Here is a 26,286-nt window from a genome sequence, read left to right on the forward strand (position 1 = left end):
CCCCTGCATCGGCAGGCGGACTATCAACCACTGCGCCACCAGGGAAGCCCCTTGAGTTAATATTTTTATTTTAAGTTAGGGAAGAACATTATATTGTCTCTGATAATACACACACAACCATATTGCTGTATATATATTATTAAAATATTCATATTTTAATATTAATATTTTAACAGAATTAATCATTAATATTTTAATATATAAATATTAATTTGTCTTATTCTTGTTATTTTTAGGTTGCTTTCAATACATTAGTAGCCACTGTGAAGTTGAATAGCTTATTTCATATTATAATGATTATTTAAACCCTAACATTACAGCATATTGAAACTATTTTAGCCTCATTGATTCAATTTTTATTAATTGTTTATAAAAATGTAAATGTAAACATAAAAGTTTTCTATTCCTCTTTGGGTTTTTTACAGTAACTTAAGCAATGCCAACACTTACAGCATTATCTTTTACGTTTTGCAGCTTTGTGAACACTTCAAATTTTCATTCTGTTTATAAGATCTTTGATAGTTTTCTAGTCACAAGTTAGTGTTCTTTGGAAATGTGTGCTTATCTGAAAAACATCTATTTCTATACTTTTAAAGCAGTATTATAATGTATATGTTTCAAGTCCTGTGATGAAAAATTGATTTGATTTGGAAGAATTTAATGAACATTAGTTAAGGTGGTAGACATTTTTTAGCTTCAAAAAATGGCAGAGGATTTTTTATGTGTGCCTTTATGGCAACATCAAAAAAAATACACGTTTAAGATTGTTATAACATTATGACAAAAGTTAGAATATTAAAATTTAATTTGCTTAATTTTAAGTTACATAATCCTCTAGGATCTTACTTGATAGAATTTCAAGTATTTTATTAGTCTTTGTGTAAATGTTATGTTAAAAAAACTTTTTGGAATTGATCTGATTTCTGATTAAGAGTTTTGGGGAAAAAAAAAAAAAGAGTTTTGGGGAATTCCCTGGTGATCCAGTAGTTAGGACTCAGTGCTTTCACTGCAATGGCCTGAGTTCAGTCCCTGGTCGGGGAACTAAGATACTGCAAGCTGCAAAGCATGGCCAAAAAAAAAAAAAAGTTTATTATCATCTGTAGGAAAAACTGGCTTCAGTCTGGTCAGACCTAATCTTTGCAATAGCTAAATGATTCACCAGTAGGGAATTTATCATGAATAGCTTAGTCAAGTGCCTGGAAATTAATGGTCTGATTAGAGGTATTAAAAACAAACATAAAATGGGGGAAAATCCTAGCAGAACTGCAGTGTTATGGTTTACATTTTTTAATGTGACACTAACATTTTTCTTCTCTCTTTTTTCCTCCCCCTTGTGTCCCTATATCTGCAAAATCTAATCTTCCTTTTTAACTGTTATATTGTCTTTATAAATTCTCTTGTTTCCTGTGTGTATTGGTTTGTTTTATGTTTTCTTACATATGCACAATTACTTTATTTGGAAATTCTTCTTGGATTTCCATTTCGTCTTGCTACGTGATATTTTCCTTTGTCAAATCCATGCCTAATCTTGCCTCCTCTCCTTCCCCTGCACCATCTTGCTTTTCTCTTTCTGTTACATTTGTAACTGTGCTTTTTGCAGTACATGTTGGATGCTGCTAGGAAATTGCAACCCAATTTATATGTAGTAGCTGAACTGTTCACAGGAAGTGAAGACCTGGACAATATCTTTGTTACTAGACTGGGCATTAGTTCCTTAATAAGAGGTAGGCTTATTGAAAGTGTTTTTCCCATCTAAAGCTTTAGTTTTTGTTTAAGTAGATTAAAAGGCATTTAATAGCTTTATATACAGCATTTAATAATGTTCAACATAGTTACTGTTCTTTTAAATATTCTACTCAGAATTTCCTAGTATAACTTAGTCTGTTTTCATCAGTAAAAATTTCCACTTTGGGGTAAAATATCTCATTTTAACTTGAAAGAGCAGTGGAATGAACTGATGATTCATGAACAAAACCATTTTTTTTGGTTATTGAAACTATACAAATCTGTTTTTCATCTCCTACCTGCCTATGTGATATAATCTTTAGATTTTTCTTCATAGATTTTATATAACCAACATCCTAATAAACAACATATGTTCCGTTTTACCTGCATGAACCATTTCTCTGGTTAAGTTACAGAGAAGACTTTTTTGTCATTTAAACTAATGGACATTTGTTTAAATGTTTAAAGCAGTTTTATTTTTTATAATATTTATGTGGTCTTTTTTTGAAAATCAGTCATGATACGTAATCTAATCTCTTCTTGGACATTGATAATGAAGATTGTTAAAATATTCTGTAATGCCTTGCAGAGGCAATGAGTGCATATGACAGTCATGAAGAGGGCAGATTAGTTTACCGATATGGAGGAGAACCTGTTGGATCCTTCGTTCAGCCCTGTTTGAGGCCTTTAATGCCAGCTATTGCACATGCCCTGTTTATGGATGTTACCCATGATAATGAGTGTCCTATTGTGGTAAGCATTAACGTGTTTCTTGTATTTACTGATTTTGCTAAATGTTTTGATATTTAGTTCCCTGCTATTTAGTGGTAGTAATATCCACAAAACTTCAAAATAGTGCCTTAGTGATTGTGATACAAAGGTTTTTGAGCGTTTTGTTATTTGTTTTAAAGCAAATGAATGTATCTTATCGAATGTATTTATGCACTTATCCTTTTACTTAATTATGCTATAGGATGGCACTTTGCATTTGAAAGAAAATAAACTTTTGGGTTTTTTGTTTGTTTGTTTTTGTTTTTTTATTGTTTTCTAGCATAGGTCAGCATATGATGCTCTCCCAAGTTCCACGATTGTTTCTATGGCATGTTGTGCTAGTGGAAGTACTAAGGGCTATGACGAATTAGTGCCTCATCAGGTTTGTTTATGTGTTGTTTTTTAAAATCTACAAGGCAAAAAATTTTGATCATTTTTACCAAAAGTTCTCATTGTAATTAAAACGTACACATGGCTAAGTTTTAATTTTGTTCAGATTTCAGTAGTTTCTGAAGAACGGTTTTACACTAAGTGGAATCCTGCAGCATCACCATCCAATTTCGGTGAAGTTAATTTCCAAAGTGGCATCATTGCAGCCAGGTGTGCCATCAATAAACTTCACCAAGAGCTTGGAGCCAAGGGTTTTATTCAGGCAAGAAACTAAATTTTCTAGATTTATTTCTTAAGGTTCAATTTTAGAGTCTTCCCAATTTGAGCACTAATGTGTTTTCTCTTTGTTTCTCAGGTGTATGTGGATCAAGTTGATGAAGACATAGTGGCAGTAACAAGACACTCACCTAGTATCCATCAATCAGTTGTATCTGTGTCTAGAACTGCTTTCAGGAATCCCAAGACTTCATTTTACAGCAAGGAAGTGCCTCAAATGTGCATCCCTGGTAATGGGATCTAAAAAGTGTTACTGTGATTATATTGTTAAATTGTTAATAATAATAAATATTATTAAATTGTTACATATTGTGTACATTGTAACACAGTGCAAGTGTAGATGTAGTTGAGAAAAAGCATTAGAAATTTTTGATAGCTTATATTTTTACTACATGGAACAAAACCTGAAAATACTCTCAAATGTTAACATTTTTTGAGTTGTGAAGTGATTTTGTTTTCATCCTAATACATTCCCTTATCTCCTAATTTGTATAAAATGAACATGTATTTCTTCTATACCCAGGAAAATATATATGTATGTTCATGTGTTTGTATATATGTATATACATATATTCATATGTGTGTCCAAGTGTTTTTATGTATGTGTATACACATATTTACATATATAAACCAAAATGGAAAATAGTTTAATATTTAAGGCTCTTTATAATCCATCCTCACCTACCTTCCTGGCCCTGTGTCACTCCACTATTTCAACCAAATAGGTATTTTCACTGTTCCCCAAGTAGTCTTACTTACACTTATTTATGAATTCTTTACATCTTTCAAGGACTAAAGTTTCACCTCCTTTGAGAATCTTTCTTTAAGTATTCAGTGAACTCTCTCTCCTCTGAACATAAAGTAATTATATTCTCTCTATATCACTCTGACACTTAGTTATAAAATACATCCTTGAGATATATCCTTAGTATTGCTTGATTTTTTTCTAGACATGTGTATTTCATTTCCTTCCTTATTATTATATATAATATATTGTGGCATAACATGCTCCTGTGCATACAGCAGCTGTCCAAGTCTGTTGTTTAATTGAGTGAATGAAGATTCTCATAAAAATCATCATATTCTATATTGGTTGCTAGTTGCTAAATATTCATAACTCCCATTTTTAGAAATTATCAACTTGAATAGTTGCAGAGTTAAATGTTTATTACTTTTTTTGACTAGTCACATGTTTGCATTCAGTAATCTTATTTGGTTGTTGCTAATATACATATAGAGTTTTACATGGCTGCACTCAGTGTATATGGTAGTATCTCAGGGGTTTTTTTTTTTTTTTGGTCAGCGATCATCCTTAAAACATTTTCCACTTTATCAGTCCACAAAATTGTGATTTTCATTATGTTAAATATTTCATATTTTATTATGTTAGTATTCCATTTTTAATATTTTGGGGTATGTTTAGCAGTGTTCTTTAAGATTTGAATATACACTAGGAATAATTCTTTTTCTTTTGAACAATTTTCTTAGTATATATTTCCAGAAGTAGATTTCTGGATCAGAAAGTCTTTCATTGTCAGATTAATGGTTCAAATTATTTAAATAATTTAAATAATAACACAGTTTTATATATCCTTTGGTCCAGCAATTCTATTCCCAGGTATATATCTGAGAAACTCTTCTGCATTTCCATTAGGAAATATGCACAGAAATATTTATTGTAACATTATTTATAGTAGAGAATAACAATATTAATAAAATGAATGCATTTTGGTATATTCATACAGTGAAATACTATTTGGCATTTGAAATAAATGAGGTAGAGCTAATCTATATTAGCTGAACAAACCTAAAAAATACAGTGTTGTCCAATAGAAAGGAAGTTGCAGAAATGTATATATAACTTGAATCCACTTAAATAAACTTGGACATATGGAGAATAGTATATATTGCTTAGGGAAACATACATATGTAGCAAAAATGCACAGGATCAATGAACCCCAACCTTCAGGTAGTGGTAACCTCTGAAGGGGGAGAAAGGGTACACAGGGACATCAGTTGGATTTGGAATGTTTTCTTAAGTGAGGTAAAGAGATCTGGGTGTTTAAAATTTTCCCCTATTTTTTCTGTCTTTGAAATATTCCATTTTTTAAATGTAAGCCTTTCAACTGATCTACTGTCTCTCCACTCAATATTAGGAAGGTTGTAGTAAGAGCTAAGCCATTATTACTTGATAAGATCTCTTTTCAAATAAAGCTTTGTTAATTAAGTTGTGATTTTTTTTTTAAAGCATTGTGTAAAAGCTGCATCTTGGGTAGAATTATCTACTTTCAGACTTTTTTTTTAATTAACTGATATTTCATATTCAACTTTAAGTTAAGTGATGTAAAACCTCTTTACCAATTCTTAATTTCAGATGGTTTAATATGAAATTTTGCTAAAGTTTTTATATATTTCTAGGTAAAATTGAAGAAGTAGTTCTTGAAGCTAGAACTGTTGAGAGAAATACGGAACCTTACAGGAAGGATGGTAGTTCAATCAATGGAATGCCAAATATCACAGTAGAAATTAGAGAACATATTCAGGTATTTGGGACTCTCATCCCACTACTGTGTTTAACATTTTAAGGACATTAGAATTATTTACTGAACAGTTTTATTTAATTTTTTTCAAGCTTAATGAAAGTAAAATTGTTAAAGAAGCTGGAATTACCACAAAAGGACCCAATGAATATATTCAAGAAATAGAATTTGAAAATTTGTCTCCTGGAAGTGTTATTATATTCAGGTATGTTAATTAGAGTTCAAACTGTTAACTTTACTTATATTTAAAGTGTTTTACATATCCTGTTAATTTTGAATAAATTACTCCTAAAAATAAACCATATTTTAATTAATGGTTTCAGAGTTAGTCTTGATCCACATGCACAAGCTGCTGTTGGAATTCTTCGAAATCATCTGACACAGTTCAGTCCTCATTTTAAATCTGGGAGTCTTGCTGTTGACAACACAGATCCTATATTAAAAATTCCTTTTGCTTCGTAAGTATGCCTTATTTTATGGAGATTTGCACTTTGATAACTGATAAGTTACCGCAAGCCTGATTTAAGCAGTTTTAAGAGTCCTCTATATCCTTGTTGCTTAAAGGATAGTCTAAGGACCAGGAGTATTTTCATCACTTAGTGTTAACATTTTGTCCTGTGGCTTGTGCCTGTGTATGCAAGCATGCTCTCTCACTCATACACTCCCAGATAGATAGATAGACATGTATACATATATATGCTATACATATCTATCTATATACACGTCTCTATACACATACACACACAGTTTTTCTGAACTATTTGAGACTAAGTTGCATACATCATACTTCTTACCACTTCATTTATTTAATGTCAATGCATTATTCTAATATATGGCTATACCATAATTTATTTCATCAGTCTACATTTTTTGGACAGCTGAATTGCTCCCAATTATTCCCTATTATGTATGTCTTTGTACATTCATCTTTGCATAAATCCTTAGTTATTCCTTTACTAATCATGCCCTTGCTAGGTGGTACCATATAGTACTAAAGAGTATGGGTTTTGAAATTTAAGGCCGTGTTTAACTCCAGCTTCACCACTGTCAGTATGATCTTGAACAAATTATTTAGACTTTCTTCATCTCAGTTTCCTCATCTGGAAAATGGGGCTTATAATAGTTCCTACCTCTTAGTTTTTGTAAGGATTAACTAGGATAATGCATATAAAGCACTTAACACAATTCATGGCACATAACGAATACTCAATATATGTTTGATATCATGAGTACTAGGATAATTTCCAGGGTTGGAATTTCTGAGTTAGACTGTCTGTATATATGAGGCTTTTAATACTGCCAAATCCACTCCAGAAAGATTATATTAATTAATATTTTCAGCTCTATGTAAAAGAGTCTAATATCACACATCCTTACTAATACTGAGTATATATTATTGTAATGTTTAACAGCATAGAGGATGCGACTAGACTGCTAGGGTTTGAGTCTAATTTCAGACTCTTAGCTGTAAGAAGTAAGACCTTGGGCAAGTTACCTAAGAGATATAATTATAGTGACTCACAGAATAGTGTTTGACACAGAGTGAGTGATCAGTAAGTGTTAGCTATTATTAGTCAAATTGGTAAATATAAAATACTTTAAAATGATATCTCAATTTATTTTAAATATTAAGCTAATTTGTTTGTTCATCAGCCATTTGTATTTATTTGGTGATATGTCATTTTACATATTAGCTCATTTTTCTGTTCTGTTCAATTGTCTTTGTTGTTTTTTAAGAGCTTTTATTAATAAGGGTATTAACTCTTAATTCAAACCATGCTTAGTAGTTACATTCTAAAGAAAAATCTGTGATGAAGCAGTTTTGTGTTTCTATGGAATGTTTATAAAATGCACATTCCTCATCAGAGCTACTTAGATTATTTTGGGACAAGATCAAGAAATCTACACTTTAATATGCTTTCCAGGTGATTCTTATGCAAGGAGTTCACTGACTACATCTTGAAAAATATTGCACTAGAATGGACTTGGTACTGAGGCTACTGATAGATTTGACTCACTCTTGATTCACAAATTGCCGAGGAAGGGTCAGTCCCAGCTGGGAGGAGGGAGGCTAACAAAGACCGAGGGAACAAAGCACAGCTGACAATTTTCTAAGCTCAGAGGATATGTATTCAGTTATATAAAATGAAATTATATAACTGAGCAGTTAGAAGTGCAAGAAAAGAAAGTAGGGTTTCAGTTGCATTCAGGTGTATTCATTTACACAATCTCACTGCTAACTGGACAAAGGGAAACCAAGGCGATGATAGTTAAACACTTCCTTCTGCTCATTATCAAGAAACATCTTTATCTAAGAAAATCTGGTTTCTTAAACAACCAAGCTGAAGGGTAATGCAACCTTAGGAGCTGAAAGGAGAAGAGGAGAGGAATGTAGCAGTAGAGTAACACATGATTTCTAAGGTCGTTAACTGTGACTTTTGATTATCCTTTTATTGGTCTTTTGATAATTATTTTGAGTTTAAGATAATTAGCATAAAAAGTTCTTATTGCCCCACATAGGAGAATATAAAGGAGAGGAAAAACTAAGTCTGAACTAGAAAGATTAAAAACAAATTTATAAGATAAAGGATATAGCAACCAAAAGATTTTTCCAGTATACTTCTAATTAATAAAATTTAGCACTTGATTATTTCCTTGGCTTGGGAGAAATGTTACTTCTAATTGAGTTTTAGCATGTTTATCCTCTATTATTTATAAATGTATATTGTTTACAATGTATAGTATAACGCTGAGTTCCTAAAACATACATTGCTAAAACATTTTTTGTTATGATTCAGATTTTCTTTATTTTTATTGAAAGCAAGTGAAATTTCAGTATGTTTAACCAGTTTTCTTTATTTTCCAACTTTTAGTATTGCCTCTAAATTAACTTTGGCTGAGCTAAATCAGGTACTTTACCGATGTGAATCAGAAGAACAAGAAGATGGTGGAGGGTGTTATAACATACCAAACTGGTCATCTCTTAAATATGCAGGTCTTCAAGGTAAGCAAGTATAAGGATAGTGAAACTTTTCAGGGTTTTTTGTTTTTGTTTTTGTTTTTAAGAGTCATATGGTGTCTTCCTTATAGGAATAAGAGTATGGGCCCAGAGTTCAACTGCTTTGGTTCAAATTATGGCTCTGCCACCTACTCATTGACCTCTGGCAAGTAACTTAAATTCTCTGTGCCCCAACTTCTGCCTCCATAAAATGTGAATAATATTGTCTGATTCATGGACTTTTATGAGGGTTAAATGAGATCATTCATTTGGGCTCCAAATGGGACTAGGTTGTAAATATATTCATCTTCCTTTTTTGTCTAATTGGAAATATTTTTTTGTTGCATATTTGTTTTAACCTACAAAGAGAACTTTTAGTTAAATATTATGCAGTTAGAGTAGTTGTAAAGTGGGATACAGGAACTAAATATTTAACTATCAGTTTAATTCATTTGGTTGGTAATATTTTCTTAGATTTTTATCTAGGAAATTTGGTTTCTCACACATGTATTCCTGGTTCATATAGTTTCCCACTTATCAAACCTCCTTTTCAACTCCTTATTTCTCTGTCCATCTAACCCATCTTTAAGGGCCAATTCAATTCTTAACATTTTCCACAAATCCTTCCTTAACTATTGCTTTCACAGTAATTTCTTTGTCCTCCAGACACCCATTGCATTTATCTATTATGTCTCTTATTAGCCCTTGGAATTTACTGCCTTATTTTAATAATAAATATAATTTTTTATGAATCTTTATTATGGTGGTCAAGAAATAGGCTTTAGAACCACACTTTGTGGGTTGCACTGACTAGCTGTATAACTATATGGTAAACTCTCTGTGGCTCAGTTTTCTCATCTGTAAAATGAAGATAAAAACAGAATCTACCACAAGGGGTTACTGTTAGGATTAAATGAATTAATACATGTAAAGTACTTAGACAATGCTTATAGTTCATAGTAAGTATTCAGTGATAATTAGCTTTAAAACTCCACTACGTAGACTGTACCTTGAGAAAGAACAATGTTTGCCTTTTGGGGGATTCTTGTTTTTTTTTTTTTTTTGGGGGTCCGCGGGCCTCTCACCGCTGTGGCCTCTCCCGCTGCGGAGCACAGGCTCCGGACACACAGGCCCAGCGGCCATGGCTCATGGGCCCAGCCGCTCCGCGGCACGTGGGATCCCCCCGGAACGGGGCACGAACCCGCATCCCCCGCATCGGCAGGCGGACTCCCAACCACTGCGCCACCAGGGAAGCCCGGATTCTTGGTTTTTAGCTTTCGTACCTTCTACAAAATCAAGCACATAAGAAGCTATCAATAAAAATTTGTAAAACTTTTTGTGCTTATGGCATTTTGGTTTTATCTAAAATATTCTCATTTTCAACAAAAAATGTTTTGTGCTGTGAGTAATAAAGAAATATATATCTTACCACTCTTAAGCAGTTACCTACCATTTTCACTCTGAGCTGTTAAACTCCTTCTATTTGCCTGAAAAGACCATACTTGTGTGAACTTCTTTTCTGGCCTTTATGTTTCTTAAAGTTAAGTCCGGTTTTTTACTAATTTCTCTTTACCTTCTCATGAAATGATTTTTCTCATTCTTTCTAAGTATAATTGCCCTTTCCTGATTTATTTTTTACTCTATACCAATCCCTTTACCCTCTGGCAATTTAGTATTTCCAGCAGCCACCTGATATTTCCAGCAGGCTGTTAATAGCAACCTCAGATTAAATCACAACCATTTCACTGACCTTTCCTCTCCTCTAACCAAAATCCCCCTTCCCTACTTCTTGTAACAATACATGTTCAGTCATGTTGGAATCCAGGAATCCACTTTTGGACCTGCCCCTTTTATCCTCAACATTTGATCAATAATTAATCAAAATTATTGTATATGTGTTCACCCCAAATCAGTAATCATGACTTCTGGACTTTTTTCTGTATTCTCTTTTGGTATACTATTTCCTTTTTATTTCCACGGTTATCGTCCTGTCTAGGACTAAGTCCTGTCTACAAAACCAACTAACCAGTTTTCCAACCTCTCGATACCTTTTCCACAAATCATACCATCCCATTGGGTATCATCAGACCTCTCTTCTAAGACACTGCTCCATCATGTCATTCCATTATTCAGTAAGTGGAGCTAACACTTACTGAGCAATATTTACCTTCCCTGAAAATGCTAGGGTGTATATAGACCATTATTGTATACTGTCTTGTTTTCTAGATTTTTTATGTTTTAAGCTTTGTTTCCTAAAGAAGATTATAAGCTTCCTGAAGGAGAGAATATCTTAAATTTATATATTTATTTTTTAATTTCTCAAAACATGCTATATACACAGTAAAATTAATTAAATTCTAAATAAATTTATTTGAAATGAAGTCAATGAAGCCAATATAATTTTTTAAGGTGGAAATTTTACTACCTTATTAAATAATGAAAGTTGTACTCTTGCTCTGTCATTGAAATAATAGAATGTGCTATATATGCATAGGAATTCTAATACTTCTATCTGAGTAGTACTTGAGGATATGCCTGTATACCTCATTTTGATACCTCATTTAGTTCCAAGTACCTCCTGTTATATTTCAAAGAGCCTCTCCAAAACAGACTTTATTTATTACCACCATAGGTGCTCTTGCTGTCTCTGAAACCAGTTCTATGATTTTCTTAAATCTTGCCTGAATATTAAGGAATCCACCACTTTTCAACTGTGATAAGATATAGACTTATCAGTTTTCTTTCCCCAGATCCTTAGGGCAGGGAAGCTAAGCCAATTGCCTTTGAATATTGTAATATTAAAATTCAAAAGAGCAGGACCAGCCCCAGAAAATAGGAATCTAGGAAAACTCCGCATAGCTCCTGTGACAGCAGTCCCCTTCAGTATGCCTTTGTATCTTGGTTCAAGTCAGTGTTGCCACACCTATCTCCAGCCCTGTGAAGTGCCGCTAAGGACTGTGCAGTCCTTCTGTCTACCTGTATATGTGTTCACCCCAAATCACTAGAGACTAGCAGCAGCCCAGGCTATGAGAACAAACTACCTTTGCCAGTGATTAAATTGTCATGATATTTCTCTGAATTTTCAGGATTAATGTCCATATTGGCAGAAATAAGACCGAAGAATGACTTGGGGCATCCCTTTTGTGATAATTTGAGATCTGGAGACTGGATGATTGACTATGTCAGTAACCGGCTTATTTCACGGTCAGGAACAATTGCTGAAGTAAGTAAAGCTATATTCTAGTCCAAAAAAACAAGGGCACAATAAGAAGTATATTAACATACTACATATAATATTTATATTGTTTTCTAACCTGAAACATTATTTTCTAAACTGAAACATTTTCCTCCCTTCTTCATCATCTTTCAGTTCTAATAAGTGAAAATCTGGTTAATAGATTGCTAGATAGTAGAATTGCATGTTTGGATTTAGCTTTTAAAATCCACCTAGCCTATAAGCACATCAGATTAACTTTTAAAATTATTTTATAACAGGTTGGTAAATGGTTGCAGGCTATGTTCTTCTACCTGAAGCAGATCCCACGTTACCTTATCCCATGTTACTTTGATGCTATATTAATTGGTGCATATACCACTCTCCTGGATATAGCATGGAAGCAGATGTCAAGGTATATCCAGCAAAGCTTGAGTAGAGAAGCATGTTTGTGTAGAAGCCACATACAGTCAGTTTAAACACTCTTAAAAGACCAAAACATGAGGAACTGTCATACACGCATAGAGCTGAAAACATTGATAAGTGGATAGTAAATTTATTAACATCCTTTGATCTGGAACACACAAAAACAAAGTTATTAAAATCTGTTCTATAAAACTAAAAAACGTGTTGATGGGAAATTTTAATTGTTTTATGTTATCTATTTATTCCTTAACTTGTTAAGTTAATGGATATAATTTCATAAATCTACACACAGCATTATTTTTTCTAATTTTTCATTAATTAACAGAAAAAATATTCTGCTATTATTATAAATGAAATTTACCTTTATTGGTGAATTTCCCTAAAATGAAACCACAGGTCGGAATGTACCAGTGAAGAGCTGCCAAATCAATGAGGGCATGATTTCAGAAAGAACAAAACTTCAGCCCTACCATTTGTTTTACAACAGGCCTTTTAAAGCCAGCTAGACAGAATACTGGGTGAAATGAAAGCAGTTCTGAAACCTTATCCAAATTGAAAATTTTGTTCAACTGATATTTGTTACACATTTGTGTAGAGAGACTTTTTGAAGGGAAGAAACCAAGTAAAATAATACTGCCAAGAATTTTTGAATCAATGGGTATAAAATTTCAGGTATGCAAAATGAGTAAGTTTTGAGATCTGATGTACAACATTGTGGCTACAAATAACAATATTGTGTTGTACTCTTAAAAATCTGTTTTACACAGGTAGGTCTCAACTTAGGTGTTCTTACCCTAATAAAATTTTTTGAATAAATAAATGAATAATAAAAAATTTTGTATTTCTACATATAATATTTTGAACTCTATAACATTGTTGCAGCTTTGTTCAGAACGGTTCTACCTTTGTGAAACACCTTTCCCTGGGTTCAGTCCAAATGTGTGGAGTAGGAAAATCCCCTTCTCTGCCACTTCTTTCACCTTCCCTCATGGATGTACCATGCAGGCTGAATGAAATCACAAGAGAGAAGGAGCAGTGTTGTGTGTCTCTAGCCGCAGGTAAGAAATTATGTACAAGGTTAAATGTGTAAATCAGGATTAGAGAAGACATGATGGAGAAATTAGTATTAAAAACACTCATGATGTTATTCAAGATTTCATGTTAGTGCTTAGTAAAATTTCATAGGTATTCACTTGTAAAAATAATAACCGTGCTAACTAATTACCACTGTGCACCAGACATTTATTTATGTACATTTTTTATTGTGGCCAGTTAATCCTTTTCTTCATGTTTATTTTTTCCAACTTATGACATTTTGCATTTTTTAATCAAATTTGTTTTACTACCCTTTTTCCATTACACTGTACTTGTTTCCCAATATTAAAAATTAACCCAACCTTGTAAAGGTCCTCTACAAGTTACAAAACACGAAACAAATGTTAAATAATTTTTATTATGTGTCTAATTGCAGTCAAGTGCTTTCAGCTCTATTGGTATTTTTCCTGAAAATAGATTTAAAACCCGAATCAAGTAACAAGTTGAAATCTAAGCAAAATAGGCTTTTGGTTTCTTTTTAATAAATTTCAAGCTATTTCTAAGAAGTATTTAATATTTGAGTGCACTGAAGTTTAGAACTTTCCAAACTAAACTGAAAAATACTAATTGCAGGATGAAAGTAACAGTGTTGTCTGTGTGAATTCCTCTGTTTACCCTTAAATTTGCATTTGCTCAGACCAAGAAAAAAGACCTAGTGGACCCAACAACTAAAAAAGAAGTTAACTTTTCATTTGGAATGATCATATGAACCTTCTGAATGTTTTGGGGTTTTTTTAACATCTTTAGTGGGGTATAATTGCTTTACAATGGTGTGTTACTTTCTGCTTTATAACAAAGTGAATCAGTTATACATATACATATGTTCCCATATCTCTTCCCTCTTCGTCTCCCTCCTTCCCACCCTCCCTATCCCACCCCTCCAGGCGGTCACAAAGCACCAAACCGGTATCCCTGTGCCATGCGGCTGCTTCCCACTGGCTATCTACCTAACGTTTGTTAGTATATATATGTCCATGTCTCTCTCTCGCCCTATCAGAGCTCACCCTTCCCCCTCCCCATATCCTCAAGTCCATTCTCCAGTAGGTCTGTGTCTTTATTCCTGTTTTACCCCTAGGTTCTTCATAACATTTTTTTTTCTTAAATTCCATATATATGTGGTAGCATACGGTATTTGTCTTTCTCTTTCTGACTTACTTCACTCTGTATGACAGACTCTAGGTCTATCCACCTCATTACAAATAGCTCAATTTCGTTTCTTTTTATGGCTGAGTAATATTCTATTGTATATATGTGCCACATCTTCTTTATCCATTCATCCGACGATGGGCACTTAGGTTGTTTCCATCTCCAGGCTATTGTAAATAGAGCTGCAATGAACATTTTGGTACATGACTCTTTTTGAATTATGGTTTTCTCAGGGTATATGCCCAGTAGTACCCTCTCCAGCATTTATTGTTTCTAGATTTTTTGATGATGGCCATTCTGACTGGTGTGAGATGATATCTCATTGTAGTTTTGATTTGCATTTCTCTAATGATTAATGATGTTGAGCATTCTTTCATGTGTTTGTTGGCAGTCTGTATATCTTCTTTGGAGAAATGTCTATTTAGGTCTTCTGCCCATTTTTGGATTGGGTTGTTTATTTTTTTGTTATTGAGCTGCATGAGCTGCCTGTAAATTTTAGAGATTAATCCTTTGTCAGTTGATTCATTTGCAAATATTTTCTCCCATTCTGAGGGCTGTCTTTTGGTCTTGTTTATGGTTTCCTTTGCTGTGCAAAAGCTTTGAAGTTTCATTAGGTCCCATTTGTTTATTTTTGTTTTTATCTCCATTACTCTAGGAGATGGGTCAAGAAGGATCTTGCTGTGATTTATGTCATAGAGTGTTCTGCCTATGTTTTCCTCTAAGAGTTTGATAGTTTCTGGCCTTACATTTAGGTCTTTAATCCATTTTGAGCTTATTTTTGTGTATGGTGTTAGGGAGTGATCTAATCTCATACTTTTACATGTACCTGTCCAATTTTCCCAGCACCACTTATTGAAGAGGCTGTCCTTTCTCCACTGTATATTCCTGCCACCTTTATCAAAGATAAGGTGACCATATGTGCATGGGTTTATCTCTGGGCTTTCTATCCTATTCCATTGATCTATCTTTCTGTTTTTGTGCCAGTACCATACTGTCTTGATTACTGTAGCCTTTGCAGTATAGTCTGAAGTCAGGAAGCCTGAATCCTCCAACTCTGTTTTTCGTTCTCAAGATTGCTTTAGCTATTCGGGGCCTTTTGTGTTTCCATACAAATTGTGAAAATTTTTGTTCTAGTTCTGTGAAAAATGCCGTGGTAGTTTGATAGGGATTGCCTTGAATCTATAGATCGCTTTGGGTAGTATAGTCATTTTCACAATGTTGATTCTTCCACTCCAAGAACATGGTATATCTCTCCATCTCTTTGTATCATCTTTAATTTCTTTCATCAGTGTCTTATAATTTTCTGCATACAGGTCTTTTGTCTCCTTAGGTAGGTTTATTCCTAGATATTTTATTCTTTTTGTTGCAATGGTAAATGGGAGTGTTTTCTTGATTTCACTTTCAGATTTTTCATCATTAGTATATAGGAATGCCAGAGATTTCTGTGCATTAATTTTGTATCCTGCTACTTTACCACATTCATTGATTAGCTCTAGTAGTTTTCTGGTAGCATCTTTAGGATTCTCTATGTATAGTATCATGTTATCGGCAAACAGTGACAGCTTTACTTCTTCTTTTCCAATTTGGATTACTTTTATTTCCTTTTCGTCTCTGATTGCTGTGGCTAAAACTTCCAAAACTATGTTGAATAAGAGTGGTGAGAGTGGGCAGCCTTGTCTTGTTCCTGATCTTAGTGGAAATGCTTTCAGTTTTTCACCATTGAGGATGATGTTGGCTGTGGGCTTGTCATATATGGCCTTTATTATGTTGAGGAAAATTCCCTCTGTGCCTACTTTCTGCAGGGTTTTTATCATAAATGTGTGTTGAATTTTGTCGTCAGCTTTCTCTGCATCTATTGAGATGATCATATGGTTTTTCTCCTTCAATTTGTTAATATTGTTTATCACATTGATAGATTTACGTATATTGAAGAATCCTTGCATTCCTGGAATAAACCCCACTTGATCATGGTGTATGATCCTTTCAATGTGCTGTTGGATTCTGTTTGCTAGTATTTTGTTGAGTATTTTTGCATCTATGTTCATCAGTGATATTGGCCTCTAGTTTTCTTTCTTTGTGACATCCTGGTCTGGTTTTGGTATCAAGGTGATGGTGGCCTCACAGAAGGAATTTGGGAGTGTTCCTCCCTCTGCTATATTTTGGAAGAGTTTGAGAAGGATAGGTGTTAGCTCTTCTCTAAATGTTTGATAGAATTCGCCTGTGAAGCCATCTGGTCCTGGGCTTTTGTTTGTTGGAAGATTTTTAATCACAGTTTCAATTTCAGTGTTTGTGATTGGTCTGTTCATATTTTCTATTTCTTCCTGATTCAGTCTTGGCAGTTTGTGCATTTCTAAGAATTTGTCCATTTCTTCCAGATTGTCCATTTTATTGGCATAGAGTTGCTTGTAGTAATCCCTCATGATTTTTTTTATTTCTGCAGTGTCAGTTGTTACTTCTCCTTTTTCATTTCTGATTCTATTGATTTGAGTCTTCTCCCTTTTTTTCTTGATGAGTCTGGCTAATGGTTTATCTATTTTGTTTATCTTCTCAAAGAACCAGCTTTTAGTTTTATTGATCTTTGCTATTGTTTCCTTCATTTCTTTTTCATTTATTTCTGATCTGATTTTTATGATTTCTTTCCTTCTGCTAACTCTGGGGTTTTTTTGTTCTTCTTTCTCTAATTGCTTGAGGTGCAAGGTTAGGTTGTTTATTCGAGATGTTTCCTGCTTCTTAAGGTGGGCTTGTATTGCTATAAACTTCCCTCTTAGAACTGCTTTTGCTGCATCCCATAGGTTTTGGGTCGTTGTATCTCCATTGTCATTTGTTTCTAGGTATTTTTTAATTTCCTCTTTGATTTCTTCAGTGATCACTTCGTTATTAAGTAGTGTATTGTTTAGCCTCCATGTGTTTGTATTTTTTACTGCTCTTTTCCTATAATTGATATCTAATCTCATGGCGTTGTGGTCGGAAAAGATACTTGATATAATTTCAATTTTCTTAAATTTACCAAGGCTTGATTTGTGACCCAAGATATGATCTATCCTGGAGAATGTTCCATGAGCACTTGAGAAAAATGTGTATTCTGTTGTTTTTGGATGGAGTGTCCTATAAATATCAATTAAGTCCATCCTGTTTAATGTATCATTTAAAGCTTGTGTTTCCTTATTTATTTTCATTTTGGATGATCTGTCCATTGGTGAAAGTGGGGTGTTGAAGTCCCCTACTATGAATGTGTTACTGTCGATTTCCCCTTTTATGGCTGCTAGTTTTTGCCTTATGTATTGAGGTGCTCCTATGTTGGGTGCATAAATATTTACAATTGTTATATCTTCTTCTTGGATCGATCCCTTAATCATTATGTAGTGTCCTTCTTTGTCTCTTCTGATAGTCCTTATTTTAAAGTCTATTTTGTCTGATATGAGAATTGCTACTCCAGCTTTCTTTTGGTTTCCATTTGCATGGAATATCTTTTTCCATCCCCTTACTTTCAGTCTGTATGTGTCTCTAGGTCTGAAGTGGGTCTCTTGTAGACAGCATATATATGGGTCTTGTTTTTGTATCCATTCAGCCAATCTGTGTCTTTTGGTGGGAGCATTTAGTCCATTTACATTTAAGGTAATTATCGATATGTATGTTCCTATTCCCATTTTCTAAATTGTTTTGGGTTCGTTATTATAGGACTTTTCCTTCTCTTGTGTTTTTGTCTAGAGAAGTTCCTTTAGCATTTGTTGTAAAGCTGGTTTGGTGGTGCTGAACTCTCTCAGCTTTTGCTTGTCTGTAAAGGTTTTAATTTCTCCATCAAATCTGAATGAGATCCTTGCTGGGTAGAGTAATCTTGGTTGCAGGTTTTTCTCCTTCATCACTTTCAGTATGTCCTGCCACTCCCTTCTGGCTTGTAGAGTTTCTGCTGAGAGTCCTGCATCAGCAGGCGGACCCTCAACCACTGCGCCACCAGGGAGGCCCTCCCTTGCTGCTTTTAATATGCTTTCTTTGTATTTAGTTTTTGACAGTTTGATTAATATATGTCTTGGCGTATTTCTCCTTGGATTTATCCTGTATGGGACTCTCTGTGCTTCCTGGACTTGATTAACTATTTCCTTTCCCATATTAGGGAAGTTTTCAACTATAATCTCTTCAAATATTTTCTCAGTCCCTTTCTTTTTCTCTTCTTCTTCTGGAACCCCTATAATTCGAATGTTGGTGCGTTTAATGTTGTCCCAGAGGTCTCTGACACTGTCCTCAGTTCTTTTCATTCTTTTTTCTTTATTCTGCTCTGCAGTAGTTATTTCCACTATTTTATCTTCCAGGTCACTTATCCGTTCTTCTGCCTCATTTATTCTGCTATTGATCCCATCTAGAGTATTTTTCATTTCATTTATTGTGTTGTTCATCATTGTCTGTTTCATCTTTATTTCTTCTAGGTCCTTGTTAACTGCTTCTTGCATTTTGTCCATTCTATTTCCAAGATTTTGGATCATCTTTACTATCATTATTCTGAACTCTTTTTCAGGTAGACTGCCTATTTCCTCTTCATTTGTTAGGTCTGGTGGGTTTTTATCTTGCTCCTTCATCTGCTGTGTGTTTTTCTGTCTTCTCATTTTTCTTATCTTACTGTGTTTGGGGTCTCCTTTTTGCAGGCTGCAGGTTCGTAGTTCCCGTTGTTTTTGATGTCTGTCCCCAGTGGTTAAGGTTGTTTCAGTGGGTTGTGTAGGCTTCCTCTTGGAGGAGACTAGTGCCTGTGTTGTGGTGTATGAGGCTAGATCTTGTTTCTCTAGTGGGCAGGTCCACGTCTGGTGGTGTGTTTTGGGGTGTCTGTGGACTTACTATGATTTTAGGCAGCCTCTCTGCTAGTGGGTGGGGTTGTGTTCCTGTCTTGCTAGTTGTTTGGCATAGGTTGTCCAGCACTGCAGCTTGCTGGTCGTTGAGTGAAGCTGGGTGCTGGTGTTAAGATGGAGGTCTCTGGGAGATTTTCGCCGTTTGATATTATGTGGAGCTGGGAGGTCTCTTGTGGACCAGTGTCCTGAAGTTGGCTCTCCCACCTCAGAGTCCTGACTCCTGGCTGGAGCAGCAAGAGCCTTTCATCCACACGGCTCCTCAATTTGGGATGATTCCCTGTCTATTCATGTATTCCACAGATGCAGGGTACATCAAGTTGATTGTGGAGCTTTAATCCGAGGTTTCTGAGGCTGCTGGGAGAGATTTTCCTTTCTCTTCTTTGTTCTCACAGCTCACAGGGGCTCAGCTTTCGATTTGGCCCTGCCTCTGCGTGTGGGTCGCTGGAGGCCGTCTGTCTCTTGCTCAGACAGGACGGGGTTAAAGGAGCTGCTGACTCGGGGGCTCTGGCTCACTCAGGCCAGGGCCAGCCTGAGGTCCGCCGTGTGTTCTCCCTGGGAAGTTGTCCCTGGATCCCGGGAACCTGGCAGTGTCGGGCTGCACAGGCTCCCCGGAAGAGGGGGGTGGATAGTGACCTGTGCTCGCACACAGGCTTCTTGGTGGCGGCAGCAGCAGCCTTAGCGTCTCCCGCCCGTCTCTGGGGTCCGTGCTTTTAGCCACGGCTAGCACCTGTCTCTGGAGTTCCTTTAAGCAGCGCTCTTAAACCCCTCTCCTCGCGCACCAGGAAACAAAGAGGGAAGAAAAAGTCTCTTGCCTCTTCGGCAGGTGCAGACTTTTCCCCGGACTCCCTCCCGGCTAGCCGTGGCGCACTAACCCCTTCGGGCTATGTTCAAGGCGTCAACCCCAGTCCTCTCCCTGCGCTCGGACCGAAACCCGAGCCTCAGCTCGCAGCCCCGCCCTCCCCGGCGGGTGAGCAAAGTCTCTCGGGCTGGTGAGTGCCGGTCGGCGCCGATCCTCTGTGCGGGAATCTCTCCGCTTTGCCCTCCGCACCCCTGTTGCTGTGCTGTCCTCGCGGCTCCGAAGCTCCCCGCTCCGCCTCCCGCAGTCTCTGCCCGCGAAGGGGCTTCCTAGTGTGTGGAGACCTTTCCTCCTTCACAGCTGCCTCCCACTGGTGCAGGTGCCGTCCCTATTCTTTTGTCTCTGTTTTTTTTTTTTTTTTTGCCCTACCCAGGTACGTGGGGAGTTTCTTGCCTTTTGGGAGGTCTGAGGTCTTCTGCCAGCATTCAGTAGGTGTTCTGTAGGAGTTGTTCCACATGTAGATATATTTCTGGTGTATCTGTGGGGAGGAAGGTGATCTCCGCGTCTTACTCCTCCGCCATCTTCCCAGCACCCCCCCTGAATGTTTTAATTATGTAATTGTGGTTTAAATTTTCACTCAACTATTTGATCTCCTGGTACTTTCCCCTGTGAATCCATGCAGATGGGCATAAAACTGAACAGGGCCATTGTGAAAAAAAGTTGATAGGCAGAATTTGATTTTAAAGCTTATTGTTTAGAAGCCTATTACATAGAATAGTGATCTCAACATTTTTGATTATTCACTGCTGTTGTTAAGCACTCCCAAAATAAATATACTGATATATTGATATCATAAATGATATACTGTTATAAGTTATGATACTTGGTATGTTTACATATAAGGTACAATGTAAAACAAAAAGAGAAACTAAAAAGATAAGTTCATAAATATAAATAGAAGTTCTGGGATTTCTTTCTAACATGCTAAAGAAGAGTTTTATATACTCCATACTAACAATATATAGGACTGTACTCAGATGTGCAGATAGATTTCTTCGTTTCATTTTTAAATGAATACAAAGGCCAGGAATACCTTCCTTTGGTGAAAGTGGTGCAAAATATATTTATATATAATTATAAGCTTTTATAATAATTGACAAGGTAGAAATCATTCAGAAGATGTGTGATCTTAAGTCATATACTCTGAGAGGTCAAAAAGTTAATACAAACATTTCCACACATCAGTGCTAGAGATTTTATAGTTTTGACTTTTTAACAAAGACTAACTGCCTGTATTTTGGGGCATACCAACTCAAACTCACCCTTGGATCTATCTATACTTAAATTTTATGCAAGGTGTTAAGTGGGTTAAAGTACCAGGAAGTCTGTGCGGCACAGAGTACTATATATATATGTGATAGCTGCTGTCATCATCATCATCAGAATTGCATCATCAACCATATATTGGGTTGGCCAACAGGTTCCTTCGATTTTTAAAGTAAAAATAAAAGACACGTTTTTAATTTTCACCAAGAAGTTTATTGAACATCATATGCACCGTTTTTTCCCATTACCTTCCCAAAACTTTTTATCTTTTTGAGCAAAGAACTGTTCCAGGTGCCTTTTACAGTCTTCCAGGGAATTGAAATTTTTTTTTTCCATTAAGAGAATTTTGTAAAGACCAAAATGAATGGAAATTCAAAGGTTCAATGTCTGGTGAATACAGCAGATGAATCAGAACTTCCCAGACAAGCTGTACCAGTTTTTGACTGGTCATCAAAGAAACATGTGGTCTTGCGTTATCCTGATGGAAGATGATGAGTTTTCTGTCGACTAATCCCAGACGCTTTTCGTCAAGTGCTGCTTTCAGTTGGTCTATTTGGGAGCAGTACTTGTTGGAATTAATCATTTAGTTCTCTGGAAGGAGCGCATAATAGAGGACTCCCTTCCAATCCCACCATATACACACATCAACTTCTTCGGATGAAGACCAGCCTTTGGTGTGGTTGGTGGTGGTTCATTTTGCTTGCCCCACGATCTCTTCCGTTCCACATTGTTGTACAGTATCCACTTTTCATCACCTGTCATAATTTGTTTTAAAAATGGAATGTTTTCATTACATTGCAGTAGAGGATCTCATGTGGAAATACAGTCAAGAAGGTTTTCCTCAGTTAACTTATGTGGAACCCAAGATCAAAGTGATTAACATAACCAAGCTGGTGCAAATGATTTTCAATGCTTGATTTGGATATTTTGAGTATGTCAGCTATCTCCCATGTGGTATAACGTTGATTATTCTCAATTAATGTCTCAATTTCATCACTGTCAACTTCAACTGGTCTACCTGATCATGGAACATCGTCCAGCGAGAAATCTCCAAAACAAAACTTTGCAAACCACTTTTGACAAGTTCAATCAGTCACAGCACCTTTCCACACACTGCACAAATCTTTTTGTGTGTTTCAGTTGCATTTTTACCTTTCTTGAAATAATGAAGCATAATATGCCGAAAATGTTGCTTTTTTTCTTCCATCTTCAATATTAAAATGGGTACACAAAAATTCACCAATTTTGATAAGTTTGTTTTTTAATGCATGCTGATATGACAGCTGTCACAATACAATATAACAAAATTATTTTGAATGAAGTTAAAGACAACTAAGCGCTACTAGAGCCATCTTACGGAAAAAAACAAACGAACTTTTTGGCCAACCCAGTATATAAACTGTATGTGTGAACCATGTATAAACAGTACACAAAGTGTTTAGGGAAATTCTGTACCACTATTTGAAAGACAATATAGAAAGAAACGTCTGATGTTACCTTTAGTTCTGATGTTTTCTTAACAGAAGAACGTACAAGGTGAAGACCCAGTAAACAGAAACTTAAATTGTGAAGTATTGCGAATTTTTGTTTATCTTAGTCAAATTCTTTCACCTCTCAATTTACCTTTTATAATTAATCTTTTACTTCATTCATTCAGTAAATTTTTATAGTGATATGTACCAGTTACAATTTTCAGTGATATACTTTGGTAAACAATGCAAATGAAGTTTCTGTTATCATGGATCTTATTTTCTACTGGGGAGAGACATTCATTCAACAAACCAGAAAACAAACAAGATATTGTCAAATAGTGTTAAGTGCTTAGAAAATAGTTATGAATGAATGCTGTGAACATTTTATTTATGACCTCAGTTTTCCCTTCCTAAAATATTTGTTACATTTACACTTTAGCATAGTTGGTTTTCTTGAGTGAAATGCTAATTTCCTTTGCTTTACTTTCCTACTATTGTTTTTAGTACAAATACAGATAGCAATTATATTCTTTTCATGTTTTGTAAGAAACCGAACTCAATCTAAAAGTAAAATTTTAGATTTTATCCATCAGTCACTCTGTCTTACTTCATGCATAAAAGCTGCAGTTACCTAGAATGTTCAAATTATTTGGCATCTGAAATCCTTGTTTTCATCTGTAAAAATTGTCTCTGGCTAACAAACTATAACACTTCTAAGTCACTTTAAGTCAATGGGAAATTTGGTAATAAAGTAACTCTATAGTGATAGATTAATAAACATTTAATTATGTATCATTAAGGTAATCATCTCATATTTAGATTAATTTGTTGCCTTCGAATTGCACATAGAACCTTTTAAAATATATCATTACTATTATATTAAGAGTTTCTTGATGTGTTAATTATTTGACCTCTGATTTTAATCTTTAATTTACTAAAAGAAAGTTTATCTGTGTTTAAAGACTCACACATTTGAACCAATTCAGATAAGCATTGCTCTCTAGCACTGATTCTTAATCTATTTTGGGTGACAGATTCCTTTAAGAATCAGATATGATTATGGAACCTCATCACACAAAAGTTGACATAAGTATAGCCATACATTCTGCAGATACCTTAAGAGGGTTTGAAGACTCTTTTTAGCTCATCCTTGACCCCCAAGTTTAGAGCAACTCATCTATAGTAATGGAGTTCATAGGTTTGTGTATATTAAGGTTAATATATTACTTTGTTGTGTTTTCTGTTAGGCTTACCTCACTTTTCTTCTGGTATTTTCCGCTGCTGGGGAAGGGATACTTTTATTGCCCTCAGAGGTCTGCTGCTGATTACTGGACGCTACTTGGAGGCCAGGTAGGAAATCTCTAAAAAGTTGCAGTGCAGGTTTATGTTTGAATGTTTTTCACATGCTCTTCAAACTTTTCTTATTCATCTATTCTCAACATTTGGGAGGCATGTTTTCCTTAGGTGTGTTTTTTTTATTTTATTTTTTATATATTCAATTAATAGGATCATAGAATTTCAAAGAAGTGAAAATCTTTAAAGTTACCAAATTCTAATCCTTCATGTTACAGATCAGGTTATCTTTAGCATTTGCTACTTTATTTAAAGTAAAACTAAAAAATGTATAACCATATTACTAACATCACTCACTAAAGAGTAAAATTTCTATGCCCAAGTTAAGTGTAAGAACTCAGATGAACTTTTAGGTAAAATTGGAAAGTCTGCCATTTTTTGTTCTTCCATAATAAAGGCATTGCTGGCTTTTTGACGGAGTCCAGTAGAAAGAATTATAATACCAGGTTTTCTTCTTTTTAATGTCAGACCTCGTAACCTCCAGTTTTATGTCTTCTAGACTTAAAATGGTGTTTTCTTATGTCACAATATTATGTATGAATTTATCGGAGGTAGAAAAGAAAGGCTGTACATCAGTGCTGTATAGTGTTCCACAAATCAGCAGTGTCACCATCATCTGACAGCTTGTTAGAAATGCAAATTCTTGATCTCTATGCTGGATCTGCTGAATCCAAACCTGGGGGTGGAAAGGGCAGAGTTGGCAGATGGCAATCTGTGTTTCTGCGGGGGCTCCAGGTGATTTTCAGCGGCCTAAGACTAAAGTTTGAAATCACTGCTCTGCAAGTTAAAACTTGTAGCAAAAAAAGCATTTATATGATACCTTATTTTGATGTCACCCGAGAAATAACTGGAGGTTTGCCTCTCCAAATGACAAGTTTTATTTCTGATCCTTTTAAAATTGGAAATTTCTAAGTGAGCATCTAAAATGTATTATATGCTTCCCTATACTAACCTAATATATAATAAGACCTTTTATTATGGACTTAAGATACTATTATGGGGCTATAGAAATTTGGGAGGCTGTGTTCTTCTTCCCCAAATGCCCCTAAATGACCGTGATTAAGAAGTAGGAAGTGGAACGTCAGGAGCATAGTATAGTGGTTAAGAACTTGGGTTTGGGCCAGACACCAGGTTCTAATCCTGGTTCCAAATGCCCACCTGACAAATTACTTGTTCTCTTTGTGCTCTCCGTAGAATGGTTATAGTACTTAGCTTATAGGGTTTTTGTGAAGATTAAATAAGCTAATACAGTTAAAGTATCTAGAGCAATGTCTGCCACATGCTAAGCACTCCATAAATGTTCATTTTTAAAATAATTATTGTTACTTTCATTTAAAGTACCTAGAGCAATGTCTGCCACATGCTAAGCACTCCATAAATGTTCATTTTAAAAATAATTATTGTTACTTTCATTGTTATCTGGGCTCCCAATGGTCACTTCTATGTACTGTCAAAAATTTCTGCTACTTAGTTTTACATATGACTGTCTAGATCAGGCATCAGCTAACTATGGCCTGTCACTTGTTTTGTATGACCTATGAGCTAAGAATGGTTTTTACGTTTTTAAAGGATCATTAAAAAAAAAAAAAAGAATATATGATGAGACCATATATGGCCAACAAAGCCTAAAATATTTACTGTCTGACCCTTTACAGAAAAAAAGTTTGCCTACCCCTGATCTAGATGATTTCCCAGAAGATAATGCATTTGTTACGGTAGTGCTAGCTGCTATGAATTATAAACTCTTAAATTTCAATGGCTTTTCACAAACGAAATTCATTTGCTTCTGGTCCTGTACGGGTGTTGAGGAAGGAACTTTCTACTTAGTGGTGAAGGAATATAGGCTTCTTTATCTTCAGGATATACCATCTTCCAGGGACTCTATGTTCTCTCCAGTCAGCTGGCAGAGAGGGAAAGAGAGCC

The 26,286-nt window shown here is 35.2% G+C and overlaps 1 protein-coding gene across 1 annotated transcript in view; it reads left to right on the forward strand.

The window, feature by feature from the left end:
• AGL (amylo-alpha-1,6-glucosidase and 4-alpha-glucanotransferase) overlaps positions 1-26,286 on the forward strand; it is an 84,002-nt gene that overhangs the window by 28,684 nt on the left and 29,032 nt on the right. Inside the window, exons 13-25 of the mRNA XM_007449605.1 lie at positions 1,601-1,724; positions 2,315-2,478; positions 2,777-2,878; positions 2,993-3,148; positions 3,242-3,392; positions 5,581-5,705; positions 5,795-5,907; positions 6,026-6,160; positions 8,576-8,706; positions 11,787-11,923; positions 12,196-12,329; positions 13,223-13,398; positions 24,258-24,360. Coding sequence (XP_007449667.1) covers positions 1,601-1,724; positions 2,315-2,478; positions 2,777-2,878; positions 2,993-3,148; positions 3,242-3,392; positions 5,581-5,705; positions 5,795-5,907; positions 6,026-6,160; positions 8,576-8,706; positions 11,787-11,923; positions 12,196-12,329; positions 13,223-13,398; positions 24,258-24,360 — 1,751 coding nt within the window. The remainder of the gene's footprint in view (positions 1-1,600; positions 1,725-2,314; positions 2,479-2,776; positions 2,879-2,992; positions 3,149-3,241; positions 3,393-5,580; positions 5,706-5,794; positions 5,908-6,025; positions 6,161-8,575; positions 8,707-11,786; positions 11,924-12,195; positions 12,330-13,222; positions 13,399-24,257; positions 24,361-26,286) is intronic.

This window comes from Lipotes vexillifer, unplaced genomic scaffold, assembly GCF_000442215.2.
Source record: "Lipotes vexillifer unplaced genomic scaffold, Lipotes_vexillifer_v1.1 scaffold445, whole genome shotgun sequence".
In the NCBI taxonomy this organism is placed as follows: Eukaryota; Metazoa; Chordata; class Mammalia; order Artiodactyla; family Lipotidae; genus Lipotes; species Lipotes vexillifer.